The following is a 19,739-nucleotide window of genomic DNA, read 5'->3' on the forward strand; positions in this document are numbered from 1 at the left end:
CCACGACCCATGTGACCCCCAGGACCCCATATGACCCCTCCAGGACCCCATATGACCCCACGGACCCCATGTGACCCTTCCAGGCCCCCCATGTCCCCCCAGGACACATATGAACCCCCCAGGACCCATGCGACCCCCAGGACCCCGTATGACCCCCCCCCGGCTCCCATATGTCCCCCCAGGACCCCATGTCCCCCCAGGACCCCATATGACCCCCCCAGGATCCATGTGACCCCCAGGACCCCATATGACCCCCCCAGGACCCCATATGACCCCACGGACCCCATGTGACCCTTCCAGGCCCCCCATGTCCCCCCAGGACACATATGAACCCCCCAGGACCCATGCGACCCCCAGGACCCCATATGACCCCCCCCTGGCTCCCATATGTCCCCCCAGGACCCCATGTCCCCCCAGGACCCCATATGACCCCCCACGACCCATGTGACCCCCAGGACCCCATATGACCCCCCCAGGACCCCATATGACCCCACGGACCCCATGAGACCCTTCCAGGCCCCCCATGTCCCCCCAGGACACATATGAACCCCCCAGGACCCATGTGACCCCCAGGACCCCATGTGACCCTCCCAGGCCCCCCATGTCCCCCCAGGACCCCATATGAACCCCCCAGGACCCCATGTGACCCCCCCAGGACCCCATGTGTCCCCAGGACACATATGACCCCCCCCCCAGGCCCCCATATGACCCCCCAGGACCCCTGTTTCCCCCCCAGCCCCCACCTTGTTCATCTGCGCCCTCCGCTTGGACGACACGGCCGTTTTCTCATAAAAATCGATGAGCAGCAAAACCGGCGTGATCCACCTTTTGAGGGGAAAAAAAACACCCCAAATCATCAACAGGGGGGTTTGGGGGTACTGGGGGGTGTTGGGGGGTCACCCCCCACACTTACTTGGGGGTCTGCACCTCCTTGTGCTCTTTGGCGGCCTGGAGACAGGGTTGAACCACCTCTAGGAGCTTGATGAGGACGTCCAGGACGCAGCTGGATTCCACCACCCGCGCACATGGCAGCTTCAGCTCCTGCACAACATGCAGATAAATACCCCAAAAATACAGAGACACCCCAAAATAATCCTAAAGTGCCCTCCAGAAACCTGAAAACAGCCCCCAAAATAACCAAAACCCACTAAAAGTGTCCCCAAAGTAAGCGAAACCCACTAAAACCAGCCCCAAAAAGCCAAAAGCGGCCTCTGAAAGAAGCTAAAGCGCCCCCCAAAAAGATCCAAAAGAGCCTCAAAGCAGCTAAAAGTGTCCCCAAAATAAGCAAAACTCACTAAAACCAGTCCTAATATAAGGAAAATGCCTTAAAACCAGCCCCAAAATAAGGAAAATGCCTTAAAACCAGCCCCAAAATAAGCGAAACCCATTAAAACCAGACCTGAAATAAGGAAAACCCCTTAAAACCAGCCCCAAAAAACCAAAAGCGGCCTCTGAAAGAAGCTAAAGCGCCCCCCAAAAAGACCCAAAAGAGCCTCAAAGCAGCTAAAAGTGTCCCCAAAATAAGCAAAACACCCTAAAAGCAGTCCCAAAATAAGCGAAATCCATTAAAACCAGCCCCAAAATAAGCGAAACCCATTAAAACCAGGCCCAAAATAAGGAAAACCCCTTAAAACCAGCCCCAAAAAGCCAAAAGCGGCCTCTGAAAGAAGCTAAAGCGCCCCCCAAAAAGACCCAAAAGAGCCTCAAAGCAGCTAAAAGTGTCCCCAAAATAAGCAAAACTCACTAAAACCAGTCCCAAAATAAGGAAAACCCATTAAAACCAGGCCCAAAATAAGCGAAACTCACTAAAACCAAGCCCAAAATAAACGAAACCACTTAAAACCGGCCCGCAAAACAACCAAAACTCACTAAAACTAACCCCAAAAGAAGCAAAATTCACTAAAACAAGCCCCAAAATAAGCGAAACTCACTAAAACCAGCCCCAAAATCAGCAAAACCCCTTAAAAAGCGCCCAAAATAAGCAAAACCCCCTAAGAGCAACCCCTAAACCACCAACATAAAAACCCCAATCCCCCTAAATCCCCCTCAAAAGGCACCAAAATCCCCAAAAACACACCAAACCCCCCCCAAAAAACACCAATACCCCCCAAAAAAACATCAACCCCCCCAAAAAAGCCCAAACCACCCCATTTTCCCTCATAAAAATGTGATTTTTGAGGAGAAAGTCGGTGTGAGGAAAACAGGGTGAGCGCTGCTCCCGCAGTTATGAGGGAGAAACCACCCCGGGGTGCCCCCCAACCCCCGTATTTGGGTCCCCCGATGTGTTTTGGGGTGTTCCCCGGGTTTTTGGGGGTCACCTCGAAGAGGAGGGTGAGGAGGAGGATGCGTGTGGCCAGGTTGGAAGCCTGGGGTAACGTGGCCATTTGGCTGATCCATTCGGACACGGTCTTGGTGTCGCTGGTGGTGAGGGGGAGCGCGGCCTTGATCAGCACGTCCGCCGCGTCCCACACCTGCAAAACAGGCGGTTTGGGGAAAATTGGGGGGTTTTGGGGGGTTTTTGGAGGGGGGGGGGAGGAGAGGGGGTGGAGGGGGGGATGAAGGGGGTTTGGGGGGGGAATGGGGGTTTGGGGGGGGGGAAAAGGGGGTTTGGGGGGGGAAAGGGTGGGAGGAGAACAGAAGGGATTTGGCGGGAAAAAGGGGGGGTGAGGGGAAAATGGGGTTTGGGGGGGAAAGTGGGGTTTTAAGGGGAGAAAAAGGGATTTTAGAGGGAGAATAAAGGGATTTCAGAGAGAAATGGGGGGGTTGAGGGAGAAATAAAGGGGGTTTTGGGGGAGAAAAGGGGGTTTTGGGGGGAGAAAGGGTGGGAGGGGAACAGAAGGGATTTGGCGGGAAAAAGGGGGATGAGGGGAAAATGGGGTTTGGGGGGGAATAAAGGGGGTTTTGGGGGAGAAAAAGGGATTTTAGAGGGAGAACAAAGGGATTTCAGAGAGAAATGGGGGGGTTGAGGAAGAAATAAAGGGGGTTTTGGGGGAGAAAAGGGGGTTTTGGGGGGAGAAAGGGTGTGAGGGGAACAGAAGGGATTTGGCGGGAAAAATGGGGGTGAGGGGAAAATGGGGTTTGGGGGGGAAAGTGGGGTTTTAAGGGGAGAAAAAGGGGTTTTAGAGGGAGAATAAAGGGATTTCAGAGAGAAATGGGGGTGTTGAGGAAGAAATAAAGGGGGTTTTGGGGGAGAAAAGGGGGTTTTGGGGGAGAAAAGGGGGTTTTGGGGGGAGAAAGGGTGTGAGGGGAACAGAAGGGATTTGGCGGGAAAAATGGGGGGTGAGGAGAAAATGGGGTTTGGGGGGGAATAAAGGGGGTTTAGGGGGATGGAGAGGGGGTGGAGAGGGGGATAAAGGGGGTTTTGGGGGAGGAAATGGGGGTTTGGGGGGGGGAAAGGGGGTTTGGGGGGAGAAAGGGTGTGAGGGGAACAGAAGGGATTTGGCGGGAAAAATGGGGGTGAGGGGAAAATGGGGTTTGGGGGGGAAAGTGGGGTTTTAAGGGGAGAAAAAGGGGTTTTAGAGGGAAAATAAAGGGATTTCAGAGAGAAATGGGGGAGTTGAGGGAGAAATAAAGGGGGTTTTGGGGGAGAAAAGGGGGTTTTGGGGGAGAAAAGGGGGTTTTGGGGGGAGAAAGGGTGTGAGGGGAACAGAAGGGATTTGGCGGGAAAAATGGGGGGTGAGGAGAAAATGGGGTTTGGGGGGGAATAAAGGGGGTTTTGGGGGAGAAAAAGGGATTTTAGAGGGAGAATAAAAGGAATTTCAGAGAGAAATGGGGGGTTTGAGGGAGAAATAAAGGGGGTTTTGGGGGAGAAAAGGGGGTTTTGGGGGGAGAAAGGGTGTGAGGGGAACAGAAGGGATTTGGCGGGAAAAATGGGGGTGAGGGGAAAATGGGGTTTGGGGGGGAAAGTGGGGTTTTAAGGGGAGAAAAAGGGGTTTTAGAGGGAGAATAAAGGGATTTCAGAGAGAAATGGGGGGGTTGAGGGAGAAATAAAGGGGGTTTTGGGGGAGAAAAGGGGGTTTTGGGGGAGAAAGGGTGTGAGGGGAACAGAAGGGATTTGGCGGGAAAAATGGGGGTGAGGGGAAAATGGGGTTTGGGGGGGAAAGTGGGGTTTTAAGGGGAGAAAAAGGGGTTTTAGAGGGAAAATAAAGGGATTTCAGAGAGAAATGGGGGAGTTGAGGGAGAAATAAAGGGGGTTTTGGGGGAGAAAAGGGGGTTTTGGGGGGGAGAAAGGGTGTGAGGGGAACAGAAGGGATTTGGCGGGAAAAATGGGGGGTGAGGAGAAAATGGGGTTTGGGGGGAAATAAAGGAGGTTTAAGGGGAGAAAAAGGGGGTTTAGGAGGAGTAAAAGGGGTTTTATAGGGAGAAAAAGGGGTTTTGGGGGAAGAAAAAGCGGTTTTGGGGCAAAAAATGGTGTGAGGGGAACAGAAGGGATTTGGCGGGAAAAACGGGATGAGGGGAAAATGGGGTTTGGGGGGAAATAAAGGGGGTTTGGGGGGAAATAAAGGCTTTTTTTGGGGGAAAAATAGCATTTTAGGGGAAAAAAAGAGCTTTGGGGGAAGAAAAGAGGGGTTTCAAGGGGAGGAAATGGGGCTTCAAGGGGAGGAAATGGGGCTTCAAGGGGAGAAAATGGGGTTTCAAGGGGAGAAAATGGGGTTTCAAGGGGAGGAAATGGGGTTTCAAGGGGAGAAAATGGGGCTTCAAGGGGAGGAAATGGGGCTTCAAGGGGAGGAAATGGGGCTTCAAGGGGAGGAAATGGGGTTTCAAGGGGAGGAAATGGGGTTTCAAGGGGAGGGAATGGGGTTTCAAGGGGAGAAAATGGGGCTTCAAGGGGAGGAAATGGGGCTTCAAGGGGAGGAAATGGGGTTTCAAGGGGAGGAAATGGGGTTTCAAGGGGAGAAAATGGGGTTTCAAGGGGAGGAAATGGGGCTTCAAGGGGAGGAAATGGGGTTTCAAGGGGAGGAAATGGGGTTTCAAGGGGAGAAAATGGGGTTTGAGGGGAACCAGAAGAGGGATTTGGAGGAACTAAAACGGGAATTCAGGGTCAGAAATGGCATTTTGGGCTCAGAAAGACGGTTTTGGGGGGCTAAAAGAGGTTTAAGGCGACCGGGAGAGGGTTTTGGAGGCAGCAAACAGCCTCGGGAAACAGGAAAAGAGCTGTAAAATAGGCAAAAGAGCCTGACGCGGACCTGCTTGACCACCTGGCGCAGCACGGAGTCGCGGTACGCGGCGCCATTTCGCTTGACGGCCGTCATGATGAGGTCGCAGACGCGGTAGACGGTGTCGGGGAGCTCGTCCAGCAGCTGCGAGCAACCGGGCAGCATGGAGTCGGTGAACGCCAGCAGCTCCGAGGCCTCCAGAGGCTCGGCCCCCTCGAATTTCTCCAGGCATTTGGCTTCTTCTTCCTCCTGGCGCTCGCGGGCGCGACGTTCTTCTTCCTCCTTGCGGCAGGCGGCTTCCTGCGGGGAGAAGGGATGGGGGGTCAGGGGGAATGGGGTGGTAAAGGGAGATGTGGGGGGAAGGGACAGGGATGGGGTTCAAGGGGATGGATGGGGTTCAAGGGGATGAATGGGGTTCAAGGGGATGAATGGGGTTCAGGGACATAAATGGGGTTCAACAGCATGAATGGGGTTCAAGGGCATGAATGGGGTTCAAGGGGATGAATGGGGGTCAAGGGGTTAAATGGGGTCACAAGGGGATGAACGGGAATTAAGGGGTTAAATGGGGCCACAAGGGGATCAATGGGGTTCGGGGGGGAAACGGGGTCACAAGAGGATGAATGGGGTTCAGGGACATGAATGGGGTTCAACAGCATGAATGGGGTTCAAGGGGATGAATGGGGTCACAAGGGGATCAATGGGGATGAATGGGGTTCAACAGCATGGATTGGGTCACAAGGGGATGAATGGGAATCAAGGGGTTAAATGGGGTCACAAGGGGATCAATGGGGTTCAGGGACATAAATGGGGTTCAACAGCATGAATGGGGTTCAAGGGCATGAATGGGGCTCAAGGGGTTAAATGGGGTCACAAGGGGATGAATGGGGTTCAAGGGGTTAAACGGAGTCACAAGGGGATCAATGGGGTTCAGGGGGGAAACGGGTTCACAAGGGGATGAATGGGGTTCAGGGACATAAATGGGGTTCAAGGGATTAAATGGGGTCACAAGGGCATGAATGGGGTTCAAAGGGATGAATGGGGTTCAAGGGGGAAACAGGGTCACAAAGGGATGAATGGGAATCAAGGGGTTAAATGGGGTCACAAGGGGATTAATGGGGTTCAGGGGGGAAACGGGGTCACAAGGGGATGAATGGGGTTCAGGGACATGAATGGGGTTCAACAGCATGAATGAGGTTCAAGGGGATGAATGGGGTTCAAGGGGATGAATGGGGTCACAAGGGGATCAATGGGGATGAATGGGGTTCAACAGCATGGATGGGGTCACAAGGGGATGAATGGGAATCAAGGGGTTAAATGGGGTCACAAGGGGATGAATGGGGTTCAGGGACATAAATGGGGTTCAACATCATGAATGGGGTTCAAGGGCATGAATGGGGCTCAAGGGGTTAAATGGGGTCACAAGGGGATGAATGGGGTTCAAGGGGTTAAACGGAGTCACAAGGGGATCAATGGGGTTCAGGGGGGAAAAGGGTTCACAAGGGGATGAATGGGGTTCAGGGACATAAATGGGGTTCAAGGGATTAAATGGGGTCACAAGGGCATGAATGGGGTTCAAAGGGATGAATGGGGTTCAAGGGGGAAACAGGGTCACAAAGGGATGAATGGGAATCAAGGGGTTAAATGGGGTCACAAGGGGATTAATGGGGTTCAAGGAGAAAACGGGGTCACAAAGGGATGAATGGGAATCAAGGGGTTAAATGGGATCACAAGGGGATGAATGGGGTTCAGGGGATTAAACGGGGTCACAAGGGGATGAATGGGGTTCAACAGCATGAATGGGGTCACAAGGGGATGAATGGGCACCAAGCGGATGAATGGGAATCGAGGGGTTAAACGGGGTCACAAGGGGATCAATGGGGTTCGGGGGGGAAACGGGGTCACAAGAGGATGAATGGGGTTCAGGGACATGAATGGGGTTCAACAGCATGAATGGGGTTCAAGGGGATGAATGGGGTCACAAGGGGATCAATGGGGATGAATGGGGTTCAACAGCATGGATTGGGTCACAAGGGGATGAATGGGAATCAAGGGGTTAAATGGGGTCACAAGGGGATCAATGGGGTTCAGGGACATAAATGGGGTTCAACAGCATGAATGGGGTTCAAGGGCATGAATGGGGCTCAAGGGGTTAAATGGGGTCACAAGGGGATGAATGGGGTTCAAGGGGTTAAACGGAGTCACAAGGGGATCAATGGGGTTCAGGGGGGAAACAGGTTCACAAGGGGATGAATGGGGTTCAGGGACATGAATGGGGTTCAAGGGATTAAATGGGGTCACAAGGGCATGAATGGGGTTCAAAGGGATGAATGGGGTTCAAGGGGGAAACAGGGTCACAAAGGGATGAATGGGAATCAAGGGGTTAAATGGGGTCACAAGGGGATGAATGGGGTTCAGGGGGGAAACGGGGTCACAAGAGGATGAATGGGGTTCAGGGACATGAATGGGGTTCAACAGCATGAATGAGGTTCAAGGGGATGAATGGGGTTCAAGGGGATGAATGGGGTCACAAGGGGATCAATGGGGATGAATGGGGTTCAACAGCATGGGTGGGGTCACAAGGGGATGAATGGGAATCAAGGGGTTAAATGGGGTCACAAGGGGATGAATGGGGTTCAGGGACATAAATGGGGTTCAACAGCATGCATGGGGTTCAAGGGCATGAATGGGGTTCAAGGGGTTAAACGGAGTCACAAGGGGATCAATGGGGTTCAGGGGGGGAAACGGGGTCACAAAAGGATGAATGGGGTTCAGGGACATTAATGGGGTTCAAGGGCATGAATGGGGTTCAAAGGGATGAATGGGGTTCAAGGGGATGAATGGGGTCACAAGGGGATCAATGGGGATGAATGGGGTTCAACAGCATGGATGGGGTCACAAGGGGATGAATGGGAATCAAGGGGTTAAATGGGGTCACAAGGGGATCAATGGGGTTCAGGGACATAAATGGGGTTCAACAGCATGAATGGGGTCACAAGGGGATGAATGGGAATCGAGGGGTTAAACGGGGTCACAAGGGGATCAATGGGGTTCAGGGGGGGAAATGGGGTCACAAGGGGATGAATGGGGTTCAAGGGATTAAATGGGGTCACAAGGGGATAAATGGGGTTCAAGGGATTAAATGGGGTCACAAGGGGATGAATGGGGTTCAAGGGGATGAATGGGTCACAAGGGGATGAATGGGGTTCAAGGGGATGAATGGGTCACAAGGAGATGAATGGGGTCACAAGGGGATGAATGGGGTTCAAGAGGATCAGTGGGGTTCAAGGGGATGAATGGGTCACAAGGGGATGAACGGGGTTCAAGGGGATGAATGGGGTCACAAGGGGATGAACGGGGTTCAAGGGGATGAATGGGGTCACAAGGGGATGAATGGGTCATAAGGGGATGAATGGGGTTCAAGAGGATGAATGAGTCACAAGGGCTGGGAAATGGGGGGACTTGGGGTGGGAAATGGGGGGGTTGGGGTGGGAAATTGGGTGTGGGGGTCCCACCCTGGCCCCCCTTGTCCCCCACGCACCTCGGGGGACTCGGCGCGCTGGTCCATGGGGATGTCCTGGCCCAGGGACATGGCGATGGCGCGCATCATCTGATCCTCCTCCGACATGCTCAGGTCCTTTGGGGGGGGGGGGCAGGGAACGTTTTAAAGGGTGGGGAAGTTTTGGGGACCCCCCGCCTGGGTTTGTGGGACCCCATTTCTTACCCGGACGACCCCCCCCATGAGGGGGGGTGGGTGGGTGAGCAGGTATTCGGTGGCTTGCTCCATGGTGTTGGTGTTGAGCAGAGCTTCCATGGCGTGTTCCCGAGAGAAGCCCATGTCCATCAGCTGCGGGAGAAGGGGCGTTTGGGGTTAAAAACGGTGAGTTTGGGAAAAAAAGGGGGGGGAAAGGAGAAATAAGGGGGTTTGGAGATAAATTAGGGGGGTTGGGGGGGGGAAAAGGGGGTTTGAGAGGGGGAAAAAGGGGGTTTGAAGGGGACCGGGAGGGGACTTGTGGGCACAAGACCAGGGGTTTGGGGAGAGAAAAAGGGGGTTGAGCGGAAGCAAAAGGGGATGTGGGGGGGGGGAAGAGGATTTGGGGAGGAAAAGAGGATTTTGGGGGGGACAAAAAGGGAATTTGGGGTCAGAAAGGGGGTATGGGGGGTGAAAAAGGGGTTTTGGGGAGGCCAGAAATTGGGGGGGGGGAGGAGGTGATAAGAAGGATGAGAAGAAGCTGGAAGAACCAGAAAAGGTTTGGGGTGATCAAGGGAGATTTGGGGGGGGACTGAGAGAGATTTGGGGACCATAGAAAGTTTTGGGGGGATGAGAAGAGGTTTGGGGGGGACAAGAGAAGTTCGTTGGGGGAGCAGAAGAAGTTTGGGGGGATCAGGAGAGATTTGGGGAGATCAGGAGACATTTGGGGACAATAAAAAGCTTTGGGGGGACTAGAAGAGGTTTGGGGGGGACCAGAAGAGATTTGGGGGGGACCAGAAAACGTTTTTGGGGGAACCAGAAGCTTTTGGGGGATCAGAAGAAGCCTGGGGGGACCAAAAGGGATTTGGGAGAATCCGGAGAGTTTTGGGGGGGCCAAGAGAGATTTGGGGACAATAAAAAGTTTTGGGGGGAGCAAAGGTTTTGGGAGAACCAGAAGTTTTGGGAGGACCAGAAGTTTTGGGGGGACCAGAAGAGGTTTGGGGGGACCAGACGAGACTGGGGGGTGACCACAAAACGTTCTTGGGGTGACCAGAAGCTTTTAGGGGACCGGAAGCACCAGGAGCTCCCAGGGACCCTCAGCAAACCATTGAGCGAACGCAGAGAACCCCGCGCGTTCCGGAGCGGATTTTGGGGTGAGCAAAGCAGATTTTGGGGTGTCCCACCTGTTGCAGCTGCTGCTGGTTGACCTGGGGCTCCCGGCGGGGCCCCCCCTCGTCGGCGCCCCCCGGTTCGTCGTCGCTGGGCCGGGCGCCCTCGCGCTCGCGGCCCAAGCGCTGCCGCACCAGCGGCTCCCCGCGCAGGATGTGGCACAGGATGGCCAGCATGGACTCGGCCATGCGGCCCCCGTACACCTTCAGCGGGCGCCGGTTCCACAGCTGCTTGATGCACGTGAAGGCCGCCTGCGGGGGACAGCGGGGGACGCTTGGGGACACTTGGGGACACGTTTTGGGGGGGTTCAGGGGAAGGAAAGGGGATTTGGGGACACCCCCCCACCCCGGTTCACATCCCATCTGGCGGGTGGAGGATCCCCCATGTCCCCCACGTTCCTCATGTGCCACCACGTTCCTGTGTTTGCATGTCCGCTGTGTCCCTCTTGTCCCCATGTCCCTCTTGTCCCCATATGCCCCGTGTCCCCTGTGTCCCCATGTCCCTCTTGTCTCCCCATGTCCCCCGTGTCCCCTGTGTGCCCCATGTCCCTCTTGTTCCCCATGTCGCCTGTGTGCCCCATGTCCCTCTTGTTCCCCATGTCCCCTGTGTGCCCCATGTCCCTCTTGTTCCCCATGTCCCCTGTGTGCCCCATGTCCCTCTTGTCCCTCCATGTCTGTTTTGTCCCCATGTCCCTCTTGTCCCCCCACACTCCCTGTGCTCCCTGTGCCCCCATATCCCTCCTGTCCCCCCATGTCCCCCGTGTTCCTGTTTCACCTGTGTCCCCATATCCCCCATGTCCCTTGTGTTCCCCATGTCCCTCATGTCCCCATGTCCCCTTTATCCCCCCATGTCCCTCTTGTCCCCCCACGTCCCCTGTGTTCCTCTTTCACCTGTGTCCCCATATCCCCTGTGTCCCTTGTGTTCCCCATGTCCCTCATGTCCCCATGTCCCCTTTATCCCCCCATGTCCCCTAGGTCCCCTGTGTACCCCATGACCCTCTTGTCCCCCCATCTTCCCCATATCCACTGTATCCATGTCCCCCTTGTCCCCCCACGTCCCTCATGTCCCCAGTGTCCCCATATTCCTCTTGTCCCCCCATGTCCCCTGTGTCCCCATGTCCCTCTTGTCTCCCCATATCCCCCGTGTCCCTTGTGTTCCCCATGTCCCTCCTGTCCCCCCTGTCCCTCTTGTCCCCCATGTCGCCAGTGTCCCTCATGTCCCTTGTGTTCCCCATGTCTTCTTGTGCCCCCACGTTCCCCGTGTCCCCTGCGTCCCTCTTGTCCCCCATGTCCCCTGTCCCCATGTCCCTCTTGTCCCCGTGTCCCCATGTCCGTCTTGTCCCCCCACGCTGTCTTACTTGTGTCCCCATATCCCTCTTGTCCCCCATGTCGCTCTTGTCCCCCCATGTCCCCTGTGTCCCCATGTCCCTCTTGTCCCCTGTGTCCCCATGTCCCTCTTGTGTCCCCATGTCCCTCTTGTCCCCCCATGACCCTCTTGTCCCCCCACGCTCCCTGTGCTCCCCGTGTCCCCATATCCCTCTTGTCCCCCCATGTCCCTCTTGTCCCCCCACGTCCCCCGTGTTCCTGTTTCACCTGTGTCCCCATATCCCCTGTGTCCCTTGTGTTCCCCATGTCCCTCATGTCCCCATGTCCCCTTTATCCCCCCATGTCCCCTAGGTCCCCTGTGTTCCCCATGTCTCTCTTGTCCCCCCATGTTCCCATATCCACTGTATCCATGTCCCCCTTGTCCCTCCACTTCCCTCATGTCCCCTGTGTCCCCATGTCCCTCTTGTCCTCCATGTCCCCATGTCCCTCTTGTCCCCGCCATGTTCCCTGTGTCCCCATGTCCCTCTTGTCCCCCCATGTCCCTCTTGTCCCTCCATGGCCCCCGTGTTTCTGTTTCACCTGTGTCCCCACATCCCCTTGTCGCTTGTGTTCCCCATGTCCCTCATGTCCCTTTTATCCCCCCATGTCCCCTATGTTCTCCATGTCCCCCTTGTCCCCCCACGTCTCCCTTGTCCCCCCACGTCCCCATATCCCTCTTGTCCCCCCATGTCTCTCTTGTCCCCTCTGTCCCCATATCCCTCTTGTCTCCTGTGTCCCCATATCCCTCTTGTCCCCCCGTCTCCCCACCTTCTGCGTGACAACAAGGAAGCGCAGGGCGCTGAAGTGGGGTTGGCCAGATGATTTGTGGGGCAGCGCGTGGGGCCAAAATCCCCTATATCCCCCCCAAAACCCCCTTGTCCCCCCGCGTCCCCACCTTCTGGGTGACGACGAGGAAGCGCAGGGCGCTGAAGTGGGGCTGGCCCGGCGCGGGTGGCTTGTGGGGCAGTGCGTGGGGCGAATCCAGCACGGTGCTGGGGTTCACCATCTTCTCCACCAGCATCAACCAGGCGTCCAGGAACTCGCCCGTCCCATCCGGCAGCTCCGGGTGCTCCAGCCCCTCGGCCACCGGCACCTTCCCCCCCATGGACAGCGCCCAGTTGAACGTCCTGGGGACACCAAAGGCCGTGAGACCAACGGGATGAACCAAACGAAGGGGGAAACGGGAGGAACCGAACGAAGGGGGAAAGGGGATAAACCCAATGTAGGGGGAAACGGGAGGAACCAAACGAAGGGGGAAACGGGAGGAATTAAACGCAGGGGGAATGGGGAGGAACCAAAGGAAGGGGGAGAGGGGAGGAACCAAATGCAGGGGGAAAGGGGAGGAACCGAACGAAGGGGGAATGGGAGGAATCAAACGAAGGGGAAAGGGGAGGAACCAAACAAAGGGGAAAGGGGAGGAACCAAACGAAGAGGGAAACGGGAGGAACCAAACGAAGAGGGAAACGGGAGGAACCAAACAAAGAGGGAAACAGGAGGAACCAAACACAAAGAGAAAGGGAGGAACCAAACGCAGGGGGAGAGGGGAGGAACCGAACGAAGGGGGAAACGGGAGGAACCGAACAAAGGGGAAAGGGAGGAACCAAACAAAGGGGAAAGGGAGGAACCAAACAAAGGGGAAAGGGGAGGAACCAAACGAAGAGGGAAACGGGAGGAACCAAACGAAGAGGGAAACGGGAGGAACCAAACGAAGAGGGAAACGGGAGGAACCAAACAAAGAGGGAAACGGGAGGAACCAAACACAAAGAGAAAGGGAGGAACCAAACGCAGGGGGAAAGGGGAGGAACCAAACGAAGGGTGAAACAGGGAGAGCAAGCGAAATAGAAGGAAATAACAATAAAAGAAATAAACAGGGCAGAAATAAAAAAGAACAAATAAATAAAACAAAAAAATAAACAGAAGCAGATCATCAGAACAGTATAAAATAAATAAAAGCAGAATAAATAAATAAAATGTGGGGAAGTAAATAAAAGGGGAAAAACACATGAGGAGAAGCAAATAAATAAATGGAATCAAATAAATAAACCACAAAGAAATAAATAAGCGGGAGAAAATGAGTAAAAGCAAATAAAACGAATTAAAGAGAAGATACAGAAAAATACACACAAAATGAATAGAAGGCAAATAAACGTAACGAGAAAAAACAAATAAAAAGAACATAAATAAAGAAAAAATAAATAAAACGAATGCAAATAAATAAATGCAGAACAAATAGTAAGAAAGTAGACAGAGAAAACAGTATTTATGGGGGGGTTTTGGGCGGTTATGAGGTGAGGTGTTTTGGGGTGGTTAGGGGGTGGTTTTGGGGCATTTTTGAGGTGGTTTTGGGGTGGTTTTTGAGGTGGTTTTGGGGTATTTTTGGGGTGGTTTTGGGGTGGTTCTGGGGATCTCACACTCACTCGAACAGGGCATTGTGTCCGCCGGAGCAGAGGAACTTCTGCAGCATGAGGTGATAGGGGAACTTGCGCTCGTCAAACAGCATGGGGGACGTGAAGCCCACCGAGCAGATGAAGAACGTCAGCCTGGGCGACCGGAGGGGAGAGGTGAGGCCCCGCCCACTGCCAGGACCCCGCCCACAGGGGGACAGGTCACGCCCACTGGCACTAAGCCCCACCCACGGGGTGCTAGGACACACCCACTGTCACTAAGCACCACCCATGGGATGCTAGGACATGCCCACTGTCACTAAGCCCCGCCCACTTGGTGTTAGGTCCCGCCCACTGGGTGTTAGGACACACCCACTGTCACTAAGCCCCACCCATGGGGTGCTAGGACACACCCACTGTCACTAAGCCCCACCCACAGGGTGCCAGGACACACCCACTGTCACTAAGCCCCACCCATGGGATGCTAGGACATGCCCACTGTCACTAAGCCCCGCCCACTGGGTGGTAGGCCCCACCCATTGAGTGGTAGGCCCCGCCCACTGGGTGCTAGGACACACCCACTGTCACTAAGCCCCACCCATGGCATGATAGGACACGCCCACTGTCACTAAGCCCCACCCACGGGGTGCTAGGCCACACCCACTGTCACCAAGGCCCACCCACAGTGTTCTAGGCTACACCCCTTCCTCTTGGCCCCACCCCCTCTTCCAGGCCACGCCTCCTCTCTCCATAGTCCCACCTCTCCCCAAAGCCCCACCCACCCCCCTGCTTTTCCCCAGCCCCACCCCCTTTCCATAGGCCACACCCCTCTTCCCAATTCCCACTTGCCTTCCCCAGCCCCACCTCTTTCCCTAAGCCACACCCCTTTCCATAGACCACACCCCTTCCCCAAGCCACACCCCTTTCCATAGACCACACCTCCTTCCCCAAGCCACACCCCTTTCCATAGACCACACCCCTCCCCAAGCCCCACCTCTTTCCATAGACCACACCCCTTCCCCAACCCACACCCCCTTTCCATAGGCCACACCCGTTCCCCAAGCTACACCCCTTTCCATAGACCACACCCCTTTCCTAAGCCACACCCCCTTTCCAGACACCACACCACTTTCCAAAGCCCACACCTCCTTCCCCAAGCCACACCCCTTTTCATAGACCACACCCCTTCCCCAAGCCACACCCCCTTCCCAAGCCACACCCCTTTCAGACACCACACCCCCTTCCACAAGCCACACCCCCTTTCCAGTGACCACGCCCCCTCCCCAGCCCACTCCCTTTTCCAAGCCCCCCCTTTCCAAAGCCCACGCCTCCTCTTTCCAATCCCCTTATCTGCCCTCCCCCTTCCCCGCCCCCTTTCCCCCAGCCCCGCCCCTTTCTCCCCAAGCCCCGCCCCTTTCTCCCCAAGCCCCGCCCTCACCGGAAGCGCGGTGTGGGGGTGTACGGGGGGGGCTGCCAGCTGAGCCCCTTGGTGAGCAGCTTGGTGAGGGCGGAGGCCGTGGCGCGGGCGGCGGCGCTGGGCGCGGGGGCGGCGGCCGGGGCGTGGTGGCTGCGGCGCTGCCGCACCGGGGAGCCCACGCACAGCTTCACCAGCAGCCCAAACAGCTCGGCCAGCGCCCGGCCCAGCCGCGACGAGGCTGGGGGGGGGGACACACACGTTAGGGACCCCCAAAAATACAGGGGGGCACCCACAGTTGGCTCATGAGACCCAGGGAGCCCCAGAGGCCACCGCAGAACAAGGGGACAGTGGGATGAGGGTGGGGGACACCATGAATTGGGGGTCCTTAAGATACAAAGGGGGAGCCTAAAATTATAGGGGGACACCCCATAAATACATGTGGACACCCCATAAATACATGGGGACACCCCAAAAATATGGGGGCACCCCAGAAATATAGGGGACCTGGAGACACCTGAGCCCCCAACCCCATAGGGGACCCCAATGTCCAGCCCACAGCAGAACAAGGGGACAGTGGGATGAGGGTGGGGGACACCATGAGTTGGGGGCCCTTAAGATATAAAGGAGGAGCCTAAAAGCATAGGGGGACACCCCAGAAATATATGTGGACACCCCAGAAATATGGGGGGCACCCCAAAAATACAGGGGACCTGGGGACACCTACACTGAGCCCCCAACCCCATAGGGGACCCCAATGTCCAGCCCACAGTAGAACAAGGGGACAGTGGGATGAGGGTGGGGGGGACACCATGAGATGGGAGGGGGCTTAAAATATAGGGGGGCAGCCTAGAAATATAGGGGGCACCCCAGAAATATATGGGGGCACCCCAGAAATATGGGGGGCACCCACAGTTGGCCCATGAGACCCAGGGAGCCCCAGAGGCCACCGCAGAACAAGGGGACAGTGGGATGAGGGTGGCGGACACCATGAGTTGGGGGCCCTTAAGATATAAACGGGGAGCCTAAAAGTATAGGGGGACACCCCAAAAATATATGTGGACACCCCATAAATACATGGGGACACCCCAAAAATATGGGGGACACCCCAAAAATATAGGGGACCTGGGGACACCTACACTGAGCCCCCAACCCCATAGGGGACCCCAATGTCCAGCCCATGGAGCTGGGGGGACACCGTGGGTTGGGGACTCTTAATATAGGGGGACACCCCAAAAATATGGGGGGGCACCCCAAAACTATAGGGGACCTGGGGACCCCTACACTGAGTCCCCAACCCCAGGGGGGACCCCAACATTGAGCACCAGCACAAACATTTTAGGGCCCCCCCTGGGTGTTTTCCCCCCCCCCAGGTTGCTTTGGGGGCCGTTTCGACCCCCACTTGGGGTCCCAAGGGTACTTTGGGGCCCCCCAGGTTGTTTTAGGGTGTTTTGAACCCCCGCTTCGGGTGTTTTTGGCCCCCCCCCGGGTGTTTTGGGGCCCCCCCTCACCGGAGAGCAGTGGTTTGATCTGTTTGATGCGGGCGGCCATGGCCGGGCTGATCTTGGCCTTGACCTTGGGGTCGGCTCCGCCGGGCTCGTCCGTTTCCATGGGGGCCAAGGGCTCCCCCTCCAGCCCCATCCCCTCCAGCAGCCCCCCCTGCGCCGGGGGGGGGTCGCTCACCCCCCCTGCTGCCCCCCCGGCCATGGAACCTTCCACTTCACCCTCTGGGGGGGAAAAAGGGGGTGAGCACCCCTAAAATGCTGCCTGAACCCCATAGAGTCCCCCACTTCCATAAACCCCCCTTAACCCTAAAGCCCCCCCTAATAAACCCCTTGCCCAAAGACCCCCCCAAAAACCTTCCCCCCCAAACCCCCATTTACCCACAAACCCCCCCAACCTCCCCTATAGACGCCCCCAAAACCCCTATAGACCCCCAACCTCCCCTATAGACCCCCCCAAAACCCCTATAGACCCGCCCAAAACTCCTACAGACCCCCCAACCTCCCCTATAGACCCCCAACCTCCCCCATAGACCCCCCAAAACCCCTATATACCCAACCTCCCCTATAGACCCCCCCAAAACCACTATAGACCCCCCAACCTCCCCTATAGACCCCCCAAAACCCCTATAGACCCCCCAACCTCCCCTATAGACCCCCCAAAACCCCTATAGACCCCCCAACCTCCCATATAGACCCCCCCAAAACCCCTATAGACCCCCCCAAAAGCCCTATACTCCCCCAAAACCATCTATGGACCCCCCCCAAACCTCCATTGTTCAACCACCCCCCATTCCCTATAGCCCCCCCCACCCCTACAGTCACCCCCCAAATCCTCCCCCTAAAGACCCCCCCAAATAAACCCCTTCCCCACCCCCCCCCAACCCCCCATTTCCCCCCTAAAACCCTCCCCAAACCCCCCCAAAAACCCCTCAAATTATCAATCAAACCCCCCCCCCAGCCAAAACCCCCTATAGCCCCCTATAGCCCCCCCCATACCGGCCCGTTTTCCCCCCTGGGGGGGGCTGGGAGCCGCTTTCTCCTCCTTGGGCACCAGCTTCTGCATGTCGGCCTGGCCGAATTCACAGCCGGGGGGGAGGCTGGGGGGGGGACACATCAATTGGGGGGGTCAGTGGGGCCCCTCTGGACCCCCCACCCCATGGGGTGCACCCCCCATCCCATGGGGAGCACCCCCCATCCCATGGGGTGCCCCCCATGCTGTTTATTTGGGGGTGGCGCCCATCCCTGACCCCCCCTGCACACCCTGCACCCCCACCCCAAAATCTCTTTGCCCACCCAAGAAGGCCTCAATGTCCCCAAAATCCTATTTAACCCCACCCAAAAAATCCTCAGCTACCCCCCCAAAACCATCTCTGACCCCCCCAAACCATCTCTGACCCCCCCAAAACCATATCTGACCCCCCCAATCCTCTGTGCCCCCTCAAACCCATCTCTGACCCCCAAACCCTCTGTGCCCCCCCAACCATGGGACCCCCTGAAACCATCTGTGACCCCCCCAAACCATCTCTGACCCCCAAATCATCTCTGACCCCTAAACCATCTCTGACCCACTCCCCTCCAAAACTGTGGGACCCCCCCAAACCCTCTGTGCCCCCCCAACCGTGGGGCCCCCCCTAAACCTTCTGTGCCCCCCCCTAACCACGGGACCCCCCCAAACGTGGGACCCCCCCAAACCCTCTGTGCCCCCCCAACCATGGGATCCCCCCAAACCCTCTGTCCCCCCCAACCATGGGACCTCCCCAAACATGGGACCCCCCCAAATCATCTCTAACCCCCCAAATCCTCTCTGAGCCCCCCAAACCATCTCTGACCTCCCAAACCCTCTGTGCCCCCCCCCAACCATGGGATCCCCCAAACCATCTCTGACCCCCCCAAACCCTCTGTGCCCCCCCCCAACCATGGGACCCCCCCAAACCCTCTGTGACCCCCCAAATCCTCTCTGAGCCCCCCAAACCATCTCTGACCCCCAAACCCTCTGTGCCCCTCCAACCATGGGATCCCCCCAAACCCTCTGTGCCCCCCCACCATGGGACCCCCCCAAACCCTCTGTGACCCCCCAAATCCTCTCTGACCCCCCCAAACCATCTCTGACCTCCCAAACCCTCTGTGCCCCTCCAACCATGGGATCCCCCCAAACCCTCTGTGCCCCCCCACCATGGGACCTCCCCAAACCCTCTGTGACCCCCCCAAACCATCTCTGACCCCCAAATCATCTCTGACCCCCCCAAATCATCTCTGACCCACTCCCCTCCCCAATCGTGGGACCCCCCAAACCCTCTGTGCCCCCCCCCCCCAACCATGGGACCCCCCCAACCGTGGGACCCCCCCAAACCCTCTGTGCTCCCCCAACCATGGGACCCCCCCAAACCCTCTGTGCCCCCCCAACCATGGGACCCCCCCAACCATGTGACCCCCCCAAACCCTCTGTGCCCCCCCAACCATGGGACCCCCCCAAACCCTCTGTGCCCCTCCCCCAACCGTGGGACCCCCCAAACCCTCTGTGCCCCCCCAACCATGGGACCCCCCCAACCGTGTGACCCCCCCAAACCCTCTGACCCCCCCAACCATGGGACCCCCCCAAACCCTCTGTGCCCCTCCCCCAACCGTGGGACCCCCCAAACCCTCTGTGCCCCCCCAACCATGGGACCCCCCCAAACCCTCTGTGCCCCCCCCCCCCACCGTGGGACCCCCCCCAAACCGTGGGCCCCCCCCGGACCTGTTTGGGGTGCAGAGGGACAGCAGCACCGTGCTCTCCCACACCAGGGAGCAGTAGAGCTGGCTCAGCTTGCCCAGCACGCTCAGCCCCAGCTGCGACCCCCACTGGTTCACCGAGATGGCGCGGATCTCGCTCTGCGGACACACGAACCCCCCCGTCACCCCAAAAAACCCAAGGCGGCGCCCCCCCCGAGACACCGCAAGGTCAGACGGGCCCCCCAAGGGGGGAAATCGAGGTCTAAAAGGGGGAAATCGAGGCCAAAAGGGGGGAAATCGAGGTCAAAAGGGGGGAAATCGAGGTCAAAAGGGGGGAAATCGTCATCAA

At 57.0% G+C, this 19,739-nt stretch overlaps 1 protein-coding gene across 4 annotated transcripts in view; it reads right to left on the reverse strand.

Moving 5' to 3' along the window:
* The window catches only part of HUWE1 (HECT, UBA and WWE domain containing E3 ubiquitin protein ligase 1), a 104,831-nt gene that overhangs the window by 62,186 nt on the left and 22,906 nt on the right, over window positions 1-19,739 (reverse strand). For all 4 annotated transcript variants that reach the window (XM_071801246.1, XM_071801243.1, XM_071801244.1 and 1 more), the window contains 13 exons: window positions 19,416-19,549; window positions 17,678-17,778; window positions 16,688-16,903; window positions 15,201-15,417; window positions 13,796-13,918; window positions 12,274-12,505; window positions 10,029-10,265; window positions 8,878-9,000; window positions 8,695-8,790; window positions 5,187-5,456; window positions 2,319-2,471; window positions 914-1,041; window positions 744-825 (listed from right to left, as the gene is read on the reverse strand). In XM_071801246.1, coding sequence (XP_071657347.1) covers window positions 744-825; window positions 914-1,041; window positions 2,319-2,471; window positions 5,187-5,456; window positions 8,695-8,790; window positions 8,878-9,000; window positions 10,029-10,265; window positions 12,274-12,505; window positions 13,796-13,918; window positions 15,201-15,417; window positions 16,688-16,903; window positions 17,678-17,778; window positions 19,416-19,549 — 2,112 coding nt within the window. The remainder of the gene's footprint in view (window positions 1-743; window positions 826-913; window positions 1,042-2,318; window positions 2,472-5,186; window positions 5,457-8,694; window positions 8,791-8,877; window positions 9,001-10,028; window positions 10,266-12,273; window positions 12,506-13,795; window positions 13,919-15,200; window positions 15,418-16,687; window positions 16,904-17,677; window positions 17,779-19,415; window positions 19,550-19,739) is intronic.

The sequence above is a fragment of the Patagioenas fasciata genome, chromosome 36 (assembly GCF_037038585.1).
Source record: "Patagioenas fasciata isolate bPatFas1 chromosome 36, bPatFas1.hap1, whole genome shotgun sequence".
In the NCBI taxonomy this organism is placed as follows: domain Eukaryota; kingdom Metazoa; phylum Chordata; class Aves; order Columbiformes; family Columbidae; genus Patagioenas; species Patagioenas fasciata.